General features: G+C 42.6%; 1 protein-coding gene and 1 gene segment (V, D, J or C); both read right to left on the bottom strand.

Annotated features, from left to right (window-relative positions):
- Positions 1-1,649: 1,649 nt before the first annotated feature.
- Positions 1,650-6,030, bottom strand: LOC308572121 (vomeronasal type-2 receptor 26-like). Its single transcript, XM_081168016.1, has 3 exons — positions 5,013-6,030; positions 3,820-3,946; positions 1,650-2,726 (listed from the first exon to the last, which is right to left on the bottom strand). The coding sequence occupies exons 1-3, from the start codon at positions 5,163-5,165 to the stop codon at positions 1,828-1,830; spliced, it is 1,179 nt and encodes a 392-aa protein (XP_081024142.1). The 5' UTR covers positions 5,166-6,030; the 3' UTR covers positions 1,650-1,827.
- Positions 6,031-17,423: 11,393 nt separating this feature from the next.
- LOC308572130 (Ig gamma chain C region-like) overlaps positions 17,424-18,528 on the bottom strand; it is a 39,152-nt gene continuing 38,047 nt past the window's right edge. The window contains exon 5 of the C gene segment in view: positions 17,424-17,964.

Below are 18,528 nucleotides of genomic sequence, written 5' to 3' on the forward strand. Positions count from 1 at the left end.
GACTAACAGTTATGTGCAGAAAGAAGACTTCCCTTTATTGCGGAAGCTGAGGGAGACTAGCAGCATAAACTCTGTGGGGGAGACTTAAAGACCAATATCCCTCATTAGTTTTATAGCAGCACCTTCTCAGCACTGTAATATAAGGCCTCCCCCGAATATAAGGCCTCCCCGATAATAAGGCTACCCCTGAATACAAGGCCCTCGAAGCTACCGTAAGGCGTTGTACCGTATACAGGTAATTTCCTTTAATGTGTACCGTATTCTTCTTCATGGAAAAATAAGACATCCTCTGGAAATAAGACCTAGCACATCTTTGGGAGCAAAAATTAATATACGACACTGTCTTATTTTTTGGGGGGGGGGAGGGTATGTCCAGCTGTCCTTTGCCAGCAACAAATTGTCGCTGCTTTTTGTGTTGAATATATGCTATATGGTAATTTATGGACCTAATAGGTATCTAAAGTCATTTGCACATAACAAATAGGAGCCTACACAACACAAAACAGTATTGCTGTATGTAAGTTTTATTTTGTTTTTTATCTTATATTTTGGAAATGTACATCCAGGGTTGTTGTTTTTTCCTTTAATTTTTTGGGGGGGCCTCCAAGAGAGTGGGGCCCTAAGCTATAGCTTGTTTAGCTTATACGTAAATCCGGCACTGGCCACACGCATACAGACCTCGGATGCCCCCCAATGGGACAGATAGGATATTTTGATTAATATTTTTATTTATTATGATGATATCTGGGTGTCATAACCTGGGACCCAGGTGAATGTCATGGCCTAGGGCAGATGTCAAACCCTCAGGTCAGCACAGCACAGTACAGCATGCACCTATGCTCACATTATTATTATTATTATTATTATTATTATTATTATTATTTATACCCCGCCCATCTGGCTGGGTTTCCCCAGCTACTCTGGGCAGCTTGCAGCATATATAAAAACATAGTAAAACATCAAGCATTAAAGCCTTCCTGAAACAGGGCTGTCTTCAGATGTCTTCTAAAAGTTGTGTATTTCGTTATCTCCTTGACATGTGAAGGGAAGGTGTTCCACACGGAGGGCGCCACTACTAAGAAGGTCCTCTGCCTGGTTCCCTGTAACTTTGCTTCTCATGGTACAAACACAGTGTATCTCTGTCACTGTCCTATTGGAAATCTTTTGAAAATCTAACCACCTCTCTTGGTTTTAGCTCTCCGTTTAAGAGCTTGCTTTGCATTTAACTGTTAAGCACTAGAGTTGCTATTATTGTTTTATTTGATTTACATACTACCCTTTATCCAAAGATCTCAACCACTGTGCAAAAGTCAGCTGCTGAAAATACATAATGTACCTTTTCTGGGATGTTTTTCGAGGCAGGCTCCTCACCTACTCATCAAATCATAGCTAATGCTCTAGTAATCCTTACCAATGTATTAATACAGTGGTGCCTCGCAAGACGAAATTAATCCATTCCTTGAGTCTCTTCGTCTAGCGGTTTTTTCGTCTTGTGAAGCAACCCTATTAGTGGATTAGCGGATTAGCGCTATTAGCGGTTTAGCGGCTATTAAAGGCTTAGCGGCTATTAAAGGCTTAGCGGATTAGCGGCTAAAAGGCTATTAGCGGTTTAGCGGATTAGAAAAAGGGGGGAGCGGGGGGAAATCGGAACACTCGCAAGACGTTTTCGTCTTGCAAAGCAAGCCCATAGGGAAAATCGTCTTGCGAAGCAGCTCAAAAACGGAAAACCCTTTCGTCTAGCGGGTTTTCCGTCTTGCAAGGCATTCGTCTTGCGGGGCACCACTGTAGTACATTAATAGTGTAGTAGAAGAAAACAAGGCAGAATCTTTAAAACTTTATCCTAATTAGTTCTCTGCTGTTCTGCTGAGGCCTAAACACAATGATGTAGCATTTAGGGGCAAAGATGCAACCCAGTAACCCAGCACTGGAGGCTAAGATGGAGAAGATCTCCACAGCCACCATGTATTTCCCTCTTGTGCTCAGGTAGGTTGGAACAAAGGATAACCACACGCTGCAAAAGACCAACATGCTGAAGGTAATGAACTTGGCTTCATTAAAACTATCAGGTAACTTGCGGGCTAGGAATGCCACAGTGAAGCTGGAAATGCCCAAAAAGCCCATGAAACCCAAGACACAGTAAAACATGGTGACTGACCCTTCATTACATTGCACAATGATTTCTCCAGTTACTGTGTGCATGTCTAAATCAGGGAATGGCGGAGAGGTTGCCAACCACAAGGTACAAATACTTGCTTGAATGAGGGAACAGGAAAAAACAACAGACTGTCCCTGTCTTTTCCCCATCCACTTCCTCATGCTGGATCCTGGCTTTGTAGCCATGAAAGCTATCACTACAGTGATGGTTTTGGCCAATACACAAGAAACAGCCATTGAGAAGATGATGCCAAACACTGTTTGTCGGAGAAGACAGGTCACTTTTCCAGGTTTGCCAAGGAAAAACAATGAAGAAAGGAAGCAGAGCAGGAGGGAGATGAGGAGGATATAGGTGAGGCCTCGGTTGTTGGCTTTGACAATGGGTGTATCCCTGTGCTTAATGAAAATTGTTAACACCAAGACTGCATGAATGGAAAGAAAAACAGCAGCGAAGGCTAAAGTGATTCCTAATGGTTCTTTATAAGAAAGAAAGGTTATAACTTTAGGCACACATTCATCTTTGTCCTTACTTGGAAATTGCTCTTCTGGGCACATGAAACAGTCAGCCATATCTAAAAAAGAGTAAATTTATCATTTCAGCATTAATTACCTGTTACCTATGGATTGTTCTCCACTCTACCTCTCATCATAGCTGTCAACGTTTCCCTTTTTTTAAGGGAAATTCACTTATTCCGAATAGGATTCCTCGCAAGAAAAGGGAAAAGTTGGCAGCTATGCCTCTCATACATCAGTTAAGAATGTAGAGATCTCTTTCTACCATTGGTGGATCTTTCCATAGGATTCCCCCCGATAGACTGAAAGAAGATTGGAGCAAGATTATCACCCAGCTGTCAGAGCTCTTGTATAGTTCTTGTATAGTTCTTGTCTCAAAAAGTGAATTGACATATATGAAACACTCAAGATTTAGGGATAAAAATTAAGGTACGTCTAAAGGTGAGCTTATATAATTTGCACTTTTCAAAACAATGTACAAGCTGAAATACAGCTTACTCCTTTTCCTTTTTGTCAGGAACTAAAACCAATCCAGTCACCTGTGCATGAGTACAGAAATAACTGGTCGCCTGTTTAGGGACTGAGTAGGAATATTTGGGGTGTTTCGCTGAGGAATCGCCTATTTTAGACTACTCCAAGCACCTCTTGTTTGCTAGCCTTTTGTTTCCTTGGCTTCATTTTTTGTCACAGCTAGATGGCTGTGGGAGTGGGTGCAAGGCAGACTATGCCAAAATAATGAGCACCCCGAAGTACCAGCTTGGTAAAGGGATTCTTCCATATTCACAATTCATCACTGACTGGCATCAAGATGTTTACAGGAGTGCTCCTTAGGCTTCACCCTTTGAAATACGGGGCAGCAGAGGAGGGGTGTAGTAATCGACTGAGCACACCTCCGAATGAGCTTGCAATGTAAAGCATGGATAGAGTCATATTCTGCTGTGAAGCTTGGAACCAGGATGGTGTCACACTTAGAAGATATTTGGATATACATTCCCTTCTCTCTTCTGCAAATGCTATGCTCGCATTGATTTAGCTAATCACATGATAGTATGCACATTGGAGTAAGTTTTCACTTGTAAATAGCCATCTGGCACAACTCTTTTAAATTACTCTGTGTGGATCAAAACATTGGGGAGTTACTACATGACCTACCCTTCTTGTTGGAAATCTTCCCTTCTGGACATGGAGTACAATCATAGCAGCAGAATTTCTTCCCTTCTTTCCTTTTCTTCTCATTGCCAGGGTGGCAGTAGTCGTTACACAAAGAAATAGGCATCGCCTATCCAGACATTAAAGGAGTTACAAAAGGGAAATGGAGATAGATAGAAAGATAGACAAACAGATACTTATGATGTTGATCTTGGCATATGCGCCAGACCTTTTAAGGACCTAAAAGCATCCCTCTTGGGCAAGCAGGGGAACAGCTCTGGTAATCCCCATAGTTTAGCCAGCAGATAACTTATAAAGACTGAGTCAAACGAGTATTTGAAGAGAGTGAGTCACCATTAGTTAAGATTCCACATCTACAAACACAAAGAGAATCTTCAGAGAAGATGGCAAAGATGATGGATCAGTGAAAAATCTGGACTGGTAATCAGTAATGGGGATCTATCTCTTGTCAAGAAAGGGACTACGGGAATCATCATGCTGAATGGCCAGAGAATACTTTTCAGGTTGCTCAGTTAAAATGAAGCAGCTAGACTGAGCTCAGTCAAAATATAGGAGTGCAATCCAGTTTATCTTGGCTCATAATTAAGTTCCTTTGATTTCAGTACACCATAATCCCAATTAAATGGTTAAAAGATTGCAACCAAAGCACCAAATCCTCAATGTAGCTACATTATTATGGTTGACTTTATTGCGTTCATAGAATAATTTTTAAAATGTTTACACACTCAGAAATAAGTGTGTCTGTATGTATGTCAAGAACCAGAAAGTATCTTAACACTTCTGATAGTTGCTGCATTGGATTTGAATCTATATATACTACTACCAATCACAGCTATACTAAAATTCTAGCTTTCGTTTCCCACTCTCCAACCTCTTGATACTAATCATTAAGGGAAGCCAAGAGAAAAATAAACAAAGAAGAATTTTAAATGAACCAAGGAATCCCTTATCCAGATAACGGATGTATTATCTCTATAGTTATCTCTGTGACCAGTCATTGTTGTTATATCAGTCTTTGTCTAAAAACATTAAAGGTGGTATGAGCATTATCTTCCTCATGATTATACTGGCCAGAATACTGCCTGGACTAGTCAGCAAGGCAACCCTAGGCTATAATGCCATTGACTGCAGCTCCTTCAGCCCATGTCTTCATCCAGCCACGCCAGAATCCATACCTGGTTGAAACCGCTGTGCCAGACAATTATATCCTCATGAATTATGAATTCTTCACCTTTGGGAACATCTATGTCAATCCTACCAATTTTCACTCTCTGGAAAGAGTTATTTGGAAATATGATTGTGTTCATTATGTCAAAGCCGCCTCGCATTTCCCATTTGTCATTGAAGGAAATGGTTTCCCCAGCTGAGTTGTTAAAGGAACTCCCATGAAGAAAGTGATGGAGCTAAGGTATAATAAAGAAGGATATCAATAAATCAGAGAATTCATCTTTTCTGACTACTACCATTTATGTCAGGTAGTGATTTCCACTGCTGTTGGATGACAGTTACCAAGCACTCAACATGGCTAATGGGGATTATGGGAATTCTTCCTGCACTGGATATTCTGACTCCAGTTGGAGGACCCAGGAGAGACTCTCTGGGAAGCAGGAAATGGAAAGGCAACCAACAGGAAGACCTTCCACCACCCTAGGCTGAAGTGTCTGCTGACTTCTCTCTTTTATGGCTGGGTCTGTGTGTGGATTTTTAGCACCACTGGGCTTGAGAGCTTCAGAGTAGCCCGGAAAGCTGAAGTGGAGTCGCTTTGCAGGAGCAGAAGGATGCCCCATCAGAGCACAGTGCACTTCAACATCTTGCAGTCAGACTACTGGTTGGAGTGTTGAATCATCCTGAGCATTTCTGGAGGAATCCTTTCAACCTTGATGTCACAATTGCCCTGGGAAAAGCTGGGTGGGTCATGGAGGAGTGCCCATCACCACTGGGAGGGCTCAAGAACGGGAGGAAGGATGAGAAGTCCCCGTCGCAAGAAACAGGCAAGCTTTCCAGTGGCGCCTCAACTGGAATGCTTCCCAGCCCTCTGATCCCTTTCAGCAGCCAGATCAGATTTTCAGGATAAAAGCTGTTGGTGGAACAAGGATTGTGATGCTCAAGAGTTTTATCTATCTGCTCTACTTTGAAATCCTGAACGACAAATCCTAAGTAGTTTATAGTGCAATAGGAAAATTCGGAAAGTGGCAGACAATTTTTAAATTTAAAACATGCAAAGACAGTACAGTGAGAACAGTAGCAGGACGGGAAATGATGCAGGAGACAATTCCCTTGAGGAATGTGACACAATAAAGCAGGACTGTCATGGCCTTACTAATAGAGCTGTTCAACACTGAAACAGACTCCCACAGAAGGTGGTGGACTCTCCTTCCTGAAGGTTTTTAAGCAGAGGTTGGATGGCCTCTTTCTCAGTTGAGATTTCTGCATTGCAGGGGGTTGGACTAGATGACCCTTGGGGTTCCTCCCAACTCTATCAGCCTATGAAAGAAATATAAACCTATAAAATGCTCTCAACCAATAAGATGGCCAATTCCATTTCCTCGGTGATTCATGCAGGAGAAAGCTGAATATAGTCTCAACTCCGAGGTTTCCACAACCTGAGGAATACTTCTGGGTTTGCCGCATGCGCATCCCGAAGTTTACATAACCAGAGGGTTACGTAAAAGGAGGTTTGACAGTACTTTGTTTATTGAAATGAAAGAATATTTTGTTGTAGGGACATTACCTGCCAGGGCTGAAGATCTTGAAGTTCAGTGCTGAAACCCTTCTGATTAGTTCTCAGCTTGGATCTAGAAGAGCCCATAATATGCAAAGCATGAGCCACAGCGTAAACACCATTATAAACACTATAGCTGTGACCAGTCATGAGCACTTCAAACTGTGGTGCAGGGAGGCTCTCTAGTCTCTCCTCTCCAGTACATGTTTGGTCAACATCCATTGCCACATTGGGGTTAGGAAGTACACAGTCAAAGGCTTGCTCCCAAAAGTCCTTCAGAAAACTGTCCTTTTGGGCCCCGTGAAGCTTTATGGTCCCAATAAATTCCCTAAACCCCGAAATCTCTTTGGAGTGAACTGTAAAGGAAATTGCACCTTGGAACATTTGAAGACCCCAGCTCCTTTGAATGCCAGTTAATATGAAATCTATCTGGGTTGTTGTAATCCACACCTTTCTCATTGAGGGAGTCTCCTTGTTTCCAGAGTCTCGTATAAACATAATAGCCCTAAGCCATGCAATAGTCAAAGATTCTCCATATATAATGAATGTAATCACTGTATAATCTGTGTAATGCGCATAAAAAATTGTGGCTATGTCAATAAGTTTCTCCAAGTTATCCCAATGGCTTATGCGTGGGATTCTTTGGGTGAATGCTGAACAGATCCCATACTGAGAAAACAATGGATCCAGTGTCTGCAAGAAATGTTCTCCACTGTTATCATCATCTATAAGAATTCCAACCCATGTCCATTTGAAATACTGGAGTAACAGGATAAGCCCCATATACTGCTGGGTTTCATTTGGGACCAGACAATAAAAGGATGGCCCTTGAGTGATACGATTCCTCTGTGGGGCAAATGAGCCATATGTGAGCTGGAAAAAATAATAATGTGCAGATATTGCAGGGCAAAGTTAGGAATGCCTTTATGTTCCTGATTATACAACAGTTATATATATAAACAGTTGTTAGGAGCCTAGAGCTAAATTTAGCACATCTGATTGAATGTCCCAAGTATATAAAGCATACAATTTCATCATCATCAAATCATAGAATTGTAAGTTAGAAGAGACCCACAAGGGTCATCTAGTCCAACCCCTGCAATGCAGGAATCACAACTAAAGCATGCATAACATTTGTACCAAATGTTCATTAGCAAAATGTTGGGCAGGAGAGAAGAGAATTGATTGATTGCATCTCTATCTCCAATGAGATATTTTTTTTCTCCAAGCTGCTCAAGGTGGCGTTTATGGTTCTCCCTGCATTTAATCCCCACAACAACCCTGTGAGGCTAATAATAATAATAATAATAATAATAATTTATTTTTTTATACCCCACCCATCTGGCTGGGTTTCCCCAGCCACTCTGGGCGGCGTCCAACAGAATATTATAATACAATAGTCTATTAAACATTAAAAGCTTCCCTAAACAGGGCTGCCTTCAGATGTCTTCTATAAGAGAGTTTGTACTGGTCCAGTAAACGCTTCCGCTGCGCCACCAGCAACACCTCTCTTTGCAGAGCATTAATTAAGTCCAGTGCAGAGATTCTTGTTGCAGTACAAGCTTCAGAGTCTCAGCAGCAAAGAAATAACGACACAGGGAAGCCTGTCTTTCCAAAGACAGGTTTATTGCAGAAAGATAACAGAAACACCTCCGGAGCTTTCGGACATTTTTGCATCAGCCCCACACACAGAGAAAACAAACACTATATACTGAGCAACTTAACAACTTAACGAGCTTGACTACTTAAAGTTACATGACATTGCTAACTTGCCAGCGTCTTAGGTTTCACACCCTAACACCCCCTCTCGCTGGCAATACAAAAAACAAAATTACTTCAGACCCATTTCTTCACAAAAGTTTTCATGCCGCTGAAACCCAAGTGGTTTTGTAAAACCATCAGCTTGATTTTCATGACTGGGACAGTAATTTAATTTAACAATTCCTGCTTTTACCGTTTGACAAACATTTTGAAAGCGGATATCCAAATGTTTTGTACGACCTTTAAACTGCCCATTTTGTGCTAACTTAAGACACGGTTGATTATCACCCCATACAGTGATTGGAGTGATGGCCTTTTCATACATCTCTTGTGCCAAGCATTTGTAAAATTCTAGATCTCTACATAACTCAGATAAGGCACAGAACTCAGCTTCTGTTGACGACAAAGCAATCAGGTTTTGTTTCTTGGATCTCCACCCAATCAGAGAGTTACCAAATTTTATTACACAGCCAGACACTGATTTTCTATCCTTTAAATTTGCCCAATCACTATCTGCCCAACAAGTAATCTGTGCTTGTCCTTCCGAAGATAATTCAAGGCAAAAATCTTTGGTGTATTGTAAATATCTTAACACTCTTTGAATTCCTTTCCATGCATTTACACTAGGTTTCGAAGCTTCTCTGCTGAGTAAGTTAACAGCGTAAGCAATATCTGGTCTACTCCATTGCGAAAGATGAAGTAGGTTTCCCAGTGCTGACTGAAAGATTTCAGCACGCTTGAATTCAGCACTATCCTTGAACTCATTGTCTTTTACAAAACCCATTTCCATTGGTGTTCTAACACCTGCACACTCCGTCATGTTAAACTTTTTCAACATTTGCAATATCTTGCCTTTTTGATTCAGTAGAAAACTGCCATTTTTGGTCCTATCTATCTGAACACCAAGATAGACCTTCACATCACCAAGATTCTTAACTTTGAAGTGTGTATTTAACTCTTTGGCTAGTTTTTTTACTTGTTCTTGTGTCTTTGAAGTATAAATCAGGTCATCTACATAAACAAGCAAAGATTCTTGAGCATCTCCTGAACTTCTGAAATATAAGCAATTGTCAGCCTTGCTCCTGCTAAAACCAATGCCTACCAAAACGTCATTCAAACACTCATTCCAGTTATGAGCAGATTGCTTGAGTCCATAAATAGATTTATGTAGTTTCCATACCTGATTTGATTTACCAACTTTCAATCCTGGCGGTAGCTCCATATAGAGCTCTTCAGCCAAGTCTGAATGAAGATAAGCTGTAGAGACATCAAATTGATTCACTTTGAACCCTTTCTGAGCAGCAACTGCTAATAGTGCCCGAAGGGTTTCACTCCTTGAAGTGGGTGCATAGACTTCGGAATAATGTAACCCCTTTCTTTGCGTAAAACCTCAAGCTACAAGCCTTGCTTTGTACTCTGGTTTCCCCATCGCTGTTGTCTTTATCCTGTACACCCACCTACAACTTACTGCCTTGGTACCTTCTGGCAGTTTGGTGATGGAAAACACACCCAGTTCTTTCATAGAATTCAACTCCTTTTGCATGGCCTCACGCCACCTACTGGCCTCCTCCTGGGGTAACTGCTCAACCTCCTCAAAACTTTCAGGTTCGCAATTTGCCAAACCAGCCCAAACACTAATAGCTTGGTACCTTTCAGGAGGTTTACCTTTGTTGGTACGCTGAGAACGCCTTAACAGTTCCTGCGATGTTCCTTCAGTTTCCCCCTCTGACCCAGAATCACTAGTCGCCACCTGTTTGTCACTAGTAGTTGTAGAACTTTCTGATTCTGATTTTACACGTCTCTCTTGCTGTACAGGTGAACTTTTAGAGCTAGAAGATTCTGACTTTACAGACTTGGGTGAACTAGGCGATTTCTCACCCTTGTCCTCAGACTCAAATTCCTCAGTCTGTTCTGGAACTAATACCTGCCCTGGGGCCTGAGTTTCATTGCTACTGTTCACCACATCAAATAGTATGTCAGGATTTCCATGAATTTTATTCCAACCATCCTGTTCACAAAATTCCGCACTTCTGCTGATTGTGATTTTCGTTTGATTGCCTTCTACATTCACAAATCTCCAACCTTTTGTGTTTGCTTGATAACCACAGAAAAACATTTCTTTAGACCTAGGATCGCCTTTCCTACGTTGTGCCCTAGGCACCAGCACATAAGCACAACATCCAAAAACTCTTAGATGAGCAATTTTTGGTTTTTTCCCAAATAGCATGAAGTAAGGAGTGTTGCCTACTGTACTATTGTACACTCTGTTAAAAGTATAATTCGCATACAGTGCAGCCTCAGCCCAAAACCGCTGTGGAAGTCCAGAATCAAACAGCAAAGCAGCAATGGCTTCCTGTAATGTTCGAAATTTTCTTTCGGCAACTGCATTCTCCTGTGGTGAATAGGGATTGGTAAGTCTATGAACTATGCCTTTCCTTTTTAACCACGTCTCCAGCGTGTGGTTCACATATTCCCCACCACGATCTGATTGTATTTTACGTACCCTGGTGTCAAATTTACATTCGACTTCTTCAATCCAATCCATCAGGATGGAAGCTGCTTGTGATTTTTCTTTCAGAAAGAAAACCCAACTAGCCCTTGAAAAGTCATCCACCAAAATTTGCATAAATCTTGCACCTCCAAGCGATTTGACTGGCATAGGGCCACACACGTCTGTGTGCACAAGTTCAAAGGGTTTCTTGCTTACTCTATCAGATCTAGGATAGTTACATGTCTTAACCTTAGCATGTTTACAAGCACAACAATCCAGAAAATTTGGACAAGGTTTAATGTTGCACTCCTCAGCTAAATCTGGCATCTTGCTTACATACTTAAAGCATATATGAGCTGACCTTCTGTGTAGTAGATGTGCACAACCTGTATGAGGAGCCTTATTTACACACTTAGCTTGCGCTTCACCTGTTGAACATCTACCTGCTGCTAACTGCTCTTCAACCAAAACAAAAAGCCCATCCTCACAGGGAATTTTAACTAGCTCCTTCCCCTGTTTCGAAATGGTGCACACATCATTTTCAAACTCAACCTTAAAACCACTTTTTACCAGGCATGACACACTCAAAAGTCCATTCTTCATTCCTGGAAGAACAAAAACAGGAAGGTTAGTTTGCAAACAGTTAACATAAATTGTGCCTTTAAGGTTCATTTCTCGTTTACTATTGTCTGCTATAGTCACGGTTTTTGCAACTGGCAATGTCTTGCAGTTCATCAAGCGGCCACTAGATGTCGCTGGAACTAAACTGTGACTTGCTCCACTGTCAATTATCCACTTCAAGGTTTGTTGGCTCCTTTTAGGACTCTGTTGTGCTGCCATTGCAGATAGTCCCTTATCAGCACCTGCTCCCCCTCTGGATCGTTGATTCTTGTAGTTCTCACGTCGTCTTCCCCTGTAACTCCGGAAACTGGCCTTGGACTGTTGAAATTCCTGTTGCTTCTCTGGACACTTTGCTATCAAATGAAACCTGCTGCCACATCGAAAACATGACTTGCTGGCCATAGCAGACACTTGTGAGGCTTCCTTACAGCTCTGCCTGCTAGTTTCCCCACGCTGGGAATTATCTGAACATCCAACCCTTGGAGTATTTGAATTATCAATACGTTTTCGATGAATTTGATATTCTTGTTCACACAATCTACCAGTCACATAATTCATATTCAGCTGGTCCTCTGGCAAAACTTGTAAAGTTAGTACTAAGTTTTCAAACCCTGCATGCAGGCTGCTAAGCAGAGTATAAACTTTAATATTTTCAGGAAAGTTCACACCTAAAGATGACAGTCGGTTGAAATACTCAGTCATCTGTGACGTGTGTTCAACCACACTATCCTCTGGCTTCAGTTTCAACTCATACAAAGCACGTATAATGTTCACCTTCTCTCCGGGCGTGGCTCTATGGTGAATTCGCCTAAGAGTTTCCCAAATTTCAAATGCAGACCTTAAATTTTCCACATGAGGTAATTGGGAATCGTCTATTGATACCATCAACATACATCTAGCTTTAGTGTCCATTTTATCATGTTCCCTGTTCTGGGCATGTGCAGCAGCCTGTTGCTCTGCTGTGGCATCTGCTGCAACAGCCACAAAGGGCTTTCGCCTCTGGACATAGTCAGCCCATACTTCTTTGGCTTCCAACCAGACTTGAGCCCTCTTAGACCACTGCACGTAATTAGCAGAGTTCAACTTTGTAAAGGGAACCTGGAAATTTTCCACTGCCATTCTTGGGGTCTGCTGCTACTCCCTCTGTGTGCCCTTTCTTCTCTTTCCCCTTGGGATTTGTTTTACTCACTTTTCAGACGCCTCCAGCCTCCTCTGAAGCCTTTAAGAGCTGGATTTACGACCAAGCCGGTCTTCTCTCATCCGAAAGCTGCTTTCACTTTCTCTGCACACAATACAGCTGTAGAAACGTAGAAGGATCCATAACCTAAGAGAGTTTGTACTGGTCCAGTAAACGCTTCCGCTGCGCCACCAGCAACACCTCTCTTTGCAGAGCATTAATTAAGTCCAGTGCAGAGATTCTTGTTGCAGTACAAGCTTCAGAGTCTCAGCAGCAAAGAAATAACGACACAGGGAAGCCTGTCTTTCCAAAGACAGGTTTATTGCAGAAAGATAACAGAAACACCTCCGGAGCTTTCGGACATTTTTGCTTCACGCCCCACACACAGAGAAAACAAACACTCTTTATATACTGAGCAACTTAACAACTTAACGAGCTTGACTACTTAAAGTTACATGACATTGCTAACTTGCCAGCGTCTTAGGTTTCACACCCTAACATTCTAAAAGTCTGATAGTTGTTTTTCTTTTTGACATCTGGTGGGAGGGCATTCCACAGGGCAGGTGCCACTACCGAGAAGGCCCTGTGCCTGGTGCCCTGTAACTTGGCTTCTCGCAGCGAGGGAACCGCCAGAAGGCCCTCAGCACTGGACCTCAGCGTCTGGGCAGAACAATGGGGGTGGAGACACTCCTTCATGTATACTGGCTGAGAGGCAGTGACTGGCCCCCAAGGTCACCCAATGAGATTTTTATGGCCAAGTACAGATTTGAACTTCGGTTTCCTAGGCCCTGTTAGTCTGACACCCCAAACTCTACACAGCACTGTCTCTCACACCATCCTGGGTACAATTTGGATTGTTTCACTGGGGCAACACTCTGTTTAAAATCTTGATTGTCCCATTACCCTTGCCCTCACCACACTCTGAGCCCCCTCCTATTCCAAGCTCCCCAACACTGCCCTCATCTCTGTTGTTGTTGTTGTTGTTGTTTTATCGGTCGCTTCATTACCAACATAACTCAGATGACTTACATTTTACTGTATAAACAAAAACCAGCACCAAAAAACCCAAAAAAAGAAATCTAAAAGAAAACTCTATTTTCAAAAGGCAGGCTTAAAACACCACACGCACTCAAGGAGGCCACAGTTAACTAAGAGCCAAAAAATAAATGTTAAGTAATAAGGGAAGAATAAATAAAATATCATGAAACTGCAAAATCAAGTTCCGCATAAGAAAGAAGCGCCTACATCACTCTCACACACAATCTCATGTGTACAGGGAGAATTCCTACCTGTGGAACCTTATAGGAACCTATAATATCTGCTATAAGATTAGAGGTATCAGAGCCAAGTCCGCCAATGATAGCCATGAGCTTTTTGTGTCGGTCACACTGGTAGTTGGGAACAAATTTATCTGTTTTGAAGAGCACATCCAAAGTGGTACGATAAGTCATCCTTGCATCGTAGTAGCTATCATAGATATGGAATCCAAGTGTGACATTGGGTAGGAACTTAGGATTCTCATTGATTTCGTTCACAGCAAATGCCAAAGCAAGGATGTGCTGGTAGAATTTTGTCACCATTCTGCATATAGAGGTAGAATTTGTTCATCCCTTTGTATAATGAGTATGTTTACTACTGTCATATCACAATATTGGTAATTTCTAATAGATTCTATGGGGGGGTTGGCCAAACCTACACACACAAACACACAAACACACTTAACATTCTGCCATTTACAGAAAAAATATGTTTGTGATCTGAGCAGCTACAAAAGATGCAGAGCAAACGAAGCAATTTCTTACTCTGGAACATCAAACTGGTTCTGAGAAGGATGTTCACTGAATGAAACTTCATGAGAATGGTAAACTAACTGAGAAGCAATTCCACCAATGAAGAGAGCTCCTGGCTGGAACCACTCATGTGGAACAGGGTGGGGATCATTTCTGGGACACTCCAGAGTATCTATTTTGTACCCCATAGGAAGCAACAAAGGTAGAGCTATCAGAAGCCACAACATCTAATCAGCAAAGCATCCCTCTAGATTGAGAATCTCCTCTGTACAGAAACAGAAACTACCAGACTTAACAGTCTACATAGGTTGGTGGCTAATTCTGCTAACCCATCTCTTAAGAGAAATACATCAGCTATGTCTTTGACTGAGACACCAATGCATGCCTTAAGTGCTAGCAAGGTTAGCTGATGTAAGGTGGAATAAATGGGGAAACGTATGAAAGGAAAGTGACAGAGCCCTGCCCGCCTTTTCACCTACTCTCAGGTGTACATTGCTTGGGGGCGTATTTATATCAATTTTCAGGTTTACTGGTTGATCATTTTCTAGTAACCTCTGGCAAGTCTTTGGAGCTTTGGGCAGTTGGAACAAATTATAGGGGCTTCCATGATCCTAGGAGGCCAGTGTTTAGTCCTTTACCATTTGAGTGCTGTTCCTCAACCCCACCCCAAAAGCAAATCTGTTATTTCCTTTTTTGAGATTTGATAATGACTCTCCACTGTTCCTTGCAGCATTATAATAATAAGTAGCAGGTGGCTAAGAGATCCCCATAGGAACTGCACTCCAGGAAGGAACAGAAATCAACATGTTCAATGGGGGCATTTTGCAACTACCCTTTTAATATGAATGGCATAAGCTTTCTATCATACTATGTCAGAATAAAAAGAATAAAGGACATTCCATTTGCTAATCTAAAAAGTGACAGGTGGCCCATGCCCCATTCACCAGAAATTTGCCCCCAGATGGGATAGATACAGTAGGATATGCTTCATCTAGTGTTATCATTACATATTATCATTACAGAACCCCTGTGATGTACATTAAGCTGAGAGATATTGAGATGTGTTATTTATCTATAGATGAAGCATGGAAATCATTGAATCCGGGATAGGCTGAAGAGAAAGACGTAGTATAGGCTGGAGAACTTGCGATGCTGAGGAAGGGGTGTGCATCATTTTTCACTCTGGGATTTCTCCTCAGGCCTCTGGGTGAGCTTCATGGTGTCATTGATTCAGTCAGAGTAGGAAACTATCACCTGGCTGAAGGCCAAGAGGGAAACCTTGCTGCTGTCCTTCAATACTTGGGTGTTCACATGCTGACCCTCAGTGAGGGAACTCGACAGAGGGCCTTCTCAGTAGTGGCGCCCGCCCTGTGGAGCGCCCTCCCATCGGATGTCAAGGAAATAAACAACTATCTGACTTTTCGAAGACATTTGAAGGCATCCCTGTTTAGGGAGGTTTTTAATGTTTGATGTTTTATTGTACTTTTAATTCTGTTGGGAGCTGCCCAGAATGGCTGGGGAAGCCCAGCCTAATGGGTGGGGTATAAATTATTATTATTGTTATTAATCCACTGAACAGAAACATCACTTTTATTGAGCCCTGTGACCAAGTCGGTGAGCATTGTCTGTGCTTGCTGAAGGCTGGTTTCTTCGCAATGCAATAGAAATTGGCATGGGGACCATTTGCCTTGTCTTTTTAAGTTTCCGGTGGGGGTTAGTATGAGACAAAAGGAGAGGCAACAGTTATTAGAGTTAGACATACCTGCATTTAGGAAATGGTAGTTTTGGAAGGAAGGACAAGCAGGAGCATCTAGAAAGGGCTATGATGACATTCTGATGAACACAGGAATTCTTGACAGGGTTATTCTGAAGGGTTTGCCTACCTTCTGTATTTTTCATACATTCTTCACGGCAGCAGCACATAGTCTTTTTGCACTCCTGAAGTGTGTTATTTTTAAATATAAAGCAGCTTAGAAATGATTTTAAAATCATTGAATGAAGAAATGCCTTGGATTAGAACCTCTGCTTTCCATCTCAGTCCTTCAATTCTTGCTTTTGTCTCCTATCCGTTCGTCTCTACAGCCCTGTGATTTGCCTTCTCTCTGACCCTCTTTGCCATGGATATTTTCTTTTCCTTGAATCGTGGAATTATTGAGTTGGAAGGTCCCCAAGGGTCATCTAGTCCAACCCCCTGCAAAGCAGGAATCTCAGCTAGCTATGTGGCTCCTTAATGTGTGGACTGGACCACCAGGGCAAGGATATGAAAATCTGCCTCCAACAGAACTGCACCACCTGTTCATCGAGGTCAACTGATGCTCGGTAAACATGATCAACAGCCAGAAGACCCTGGTCAGTAAAATGAATTGTTGTCACTCCACTCACCTTTCTTTTTATAGGACAAGCTCTGCTGGCGGGGGGGGGGGGAGAGACACAAAAATCTGTGCTCGGGGAGAGTCTAAACCCTGGTGAGGAAGGATAGGCTAAGATACAGTGACTAGCCAAAAGCCCCCTCCCCCCAGTGAACTGTTACGGAAAAGGAGCAATGCGGCAGCGAGCTGCAGCTGGCTGGAAAGCAAAACATGATGGGAATGTTTGGGACTGTACCGTGAGAACAAAGGGACAGTCTATTCACTGTGCTGAGCACCGGATTTAGCTCAGAGTGAAATTTGACCTGTACAGGAAGTACAGGAGGTGGAGTTTGTCTCTCTGCTGTTGGAGTCTGAAGAGTGCAGACGCGTTTCTCTGTAATGCTGCAAAGACAGTAATAAAGGCATGTGAATACATTTCTGTCTATCTCTTTCCCCTCCCTGGGGGGAGCAGGGAGCAGGGAAGAGTGGTGTGTCCTCACGCTGGGGAGGATCGCCAATCGCGACCTAGCCTGTATCCTGCCAGGAAACGCAGACAGGAAGGTCAACAAGGAGATCAAGCCGGGTGCCTGGTGAGTGGCCAGTTTCTATGATAAGGCTTGAAATCTTAACATCAACTTCATGGTTATGTGCTAAACACACTTTGCTTCTACAATAATCAAACTTCAACACGATTTTGCAGGGAGATTAATCCATTCCCCACTTCTTTCCAGAACCCACCCACCACCTCAATCAAGTGATCACATCATGAGATATCTGTGAGTTTGCTCCCTTTTATTCAGCCTTAGGCCAAACATGAATACAAGGGAATTATTTAATCTGGGATAGGCTGAAGAGGTTGTGATGCTGAGGATGGGGTTTGCATCACTTTTCACCCTGGGATTTCTCCTCAGGCCTCTTGGTGGGCTCCACGATGCCTGCTGTGCAGGTAAACGTACAGGAGTATGAAGTGCCGTTGTTCCAGTCAGAGTACGGGATTACCACCTGGCTGAGGGCCAAGAGGGAATCCTTGATGCTGCCCTTCAAGACTCGGGGATTCACATGGCGACCTTCAAGGAGGACATTCTTCACCCACTGGACAGAAACTTCACTTGCATTGAGCCCTATGACCATGCCGGTGAGGATTGTCTGTGCTCGCTGAAGGCTGCTTTCTTTATGGTTGGCACGATAGAGATTCTCATGGAGACCGTTCCCTTTGTCTTTTAAGTTTTGGTGTGGGGAAAGTATGAGAGAAAGAGAGAGGCAACAGCTATTAATTTTAGACATACTTGATGGAAAACATTTATGACACCATTTAGTGCTGATTATTTTCTGCTGGATTCTCTGACAAACATTTTTAATCTGTAGATAGAGGGTGTAAATCCTTAATGAAAGCTTTAAGGAGCAAATGGGATTTAACTGAAGTTCTTGTGTGTGTGGACCTGAGTAGGAAGATCTGTGGCACATACATGGGGCTTCCTTGAGCTGGATGAGGACATGGTGGGATAGTGGAGATTCCAGGAATATTTACACAGTTCCTTTCCCCAACATGTATAAAGAAAGCGCCTGGCACAAAAAGCACCCCAGCCTTCCCAGAGAAGGTATTGGTGTATAGGCTGGGTTTGAAAACCAAGGGTAGCTAAAAACTTCCCATATCCAATGATACCATCTCTGCAGAGTTGCTCCTGGAGCAGCTAACTAGGTACGGAGCTCCTTAAATGTGTGGACTTGGCCACCAGGGCAAGGATATAGAAATCTTCCTCCAATAGAAGGGCACCATATGT

Source organism: Podarcis bocagei (assembly GCF_964188305.1).
Source record: "Podarcis bocagei genome assembly, chromosome: 13".
Lineage (NCBI taxonomy): Eukaryota > Metazoa > Chordata > Lepidosauria > Squamata > Lacertidae > Podarcis > Podarcis bocagei.

What these genes read in the sequence shown, in the direction of transcription:
- LOC308572121 (XM_081168016.1), bottom strand. Translation starts at nt 5,165, where the DNA reads ATGCGAGGCGGCTTTGACATAATGAACACAATCATATTTCCAAATAAC. An exon ending in GGCACAGCGGTTTCAACCAG is followed by an intron (nt 3,947 to 5,012) that starts GTATGGATTCTG and finishes ATGTCTGGATAG; the next exon opens with GCGATGCCTATTTCTTTGTG. An exon ending in GAAGATTTCCAACAAGAAGG is followed by an intron (nt 2,727 to 3,819) that starts GTAGGTCATGTA and finishes ACTCTTTTTTAG; the next exon opens with ATATGGCTGACTGTTTCATG.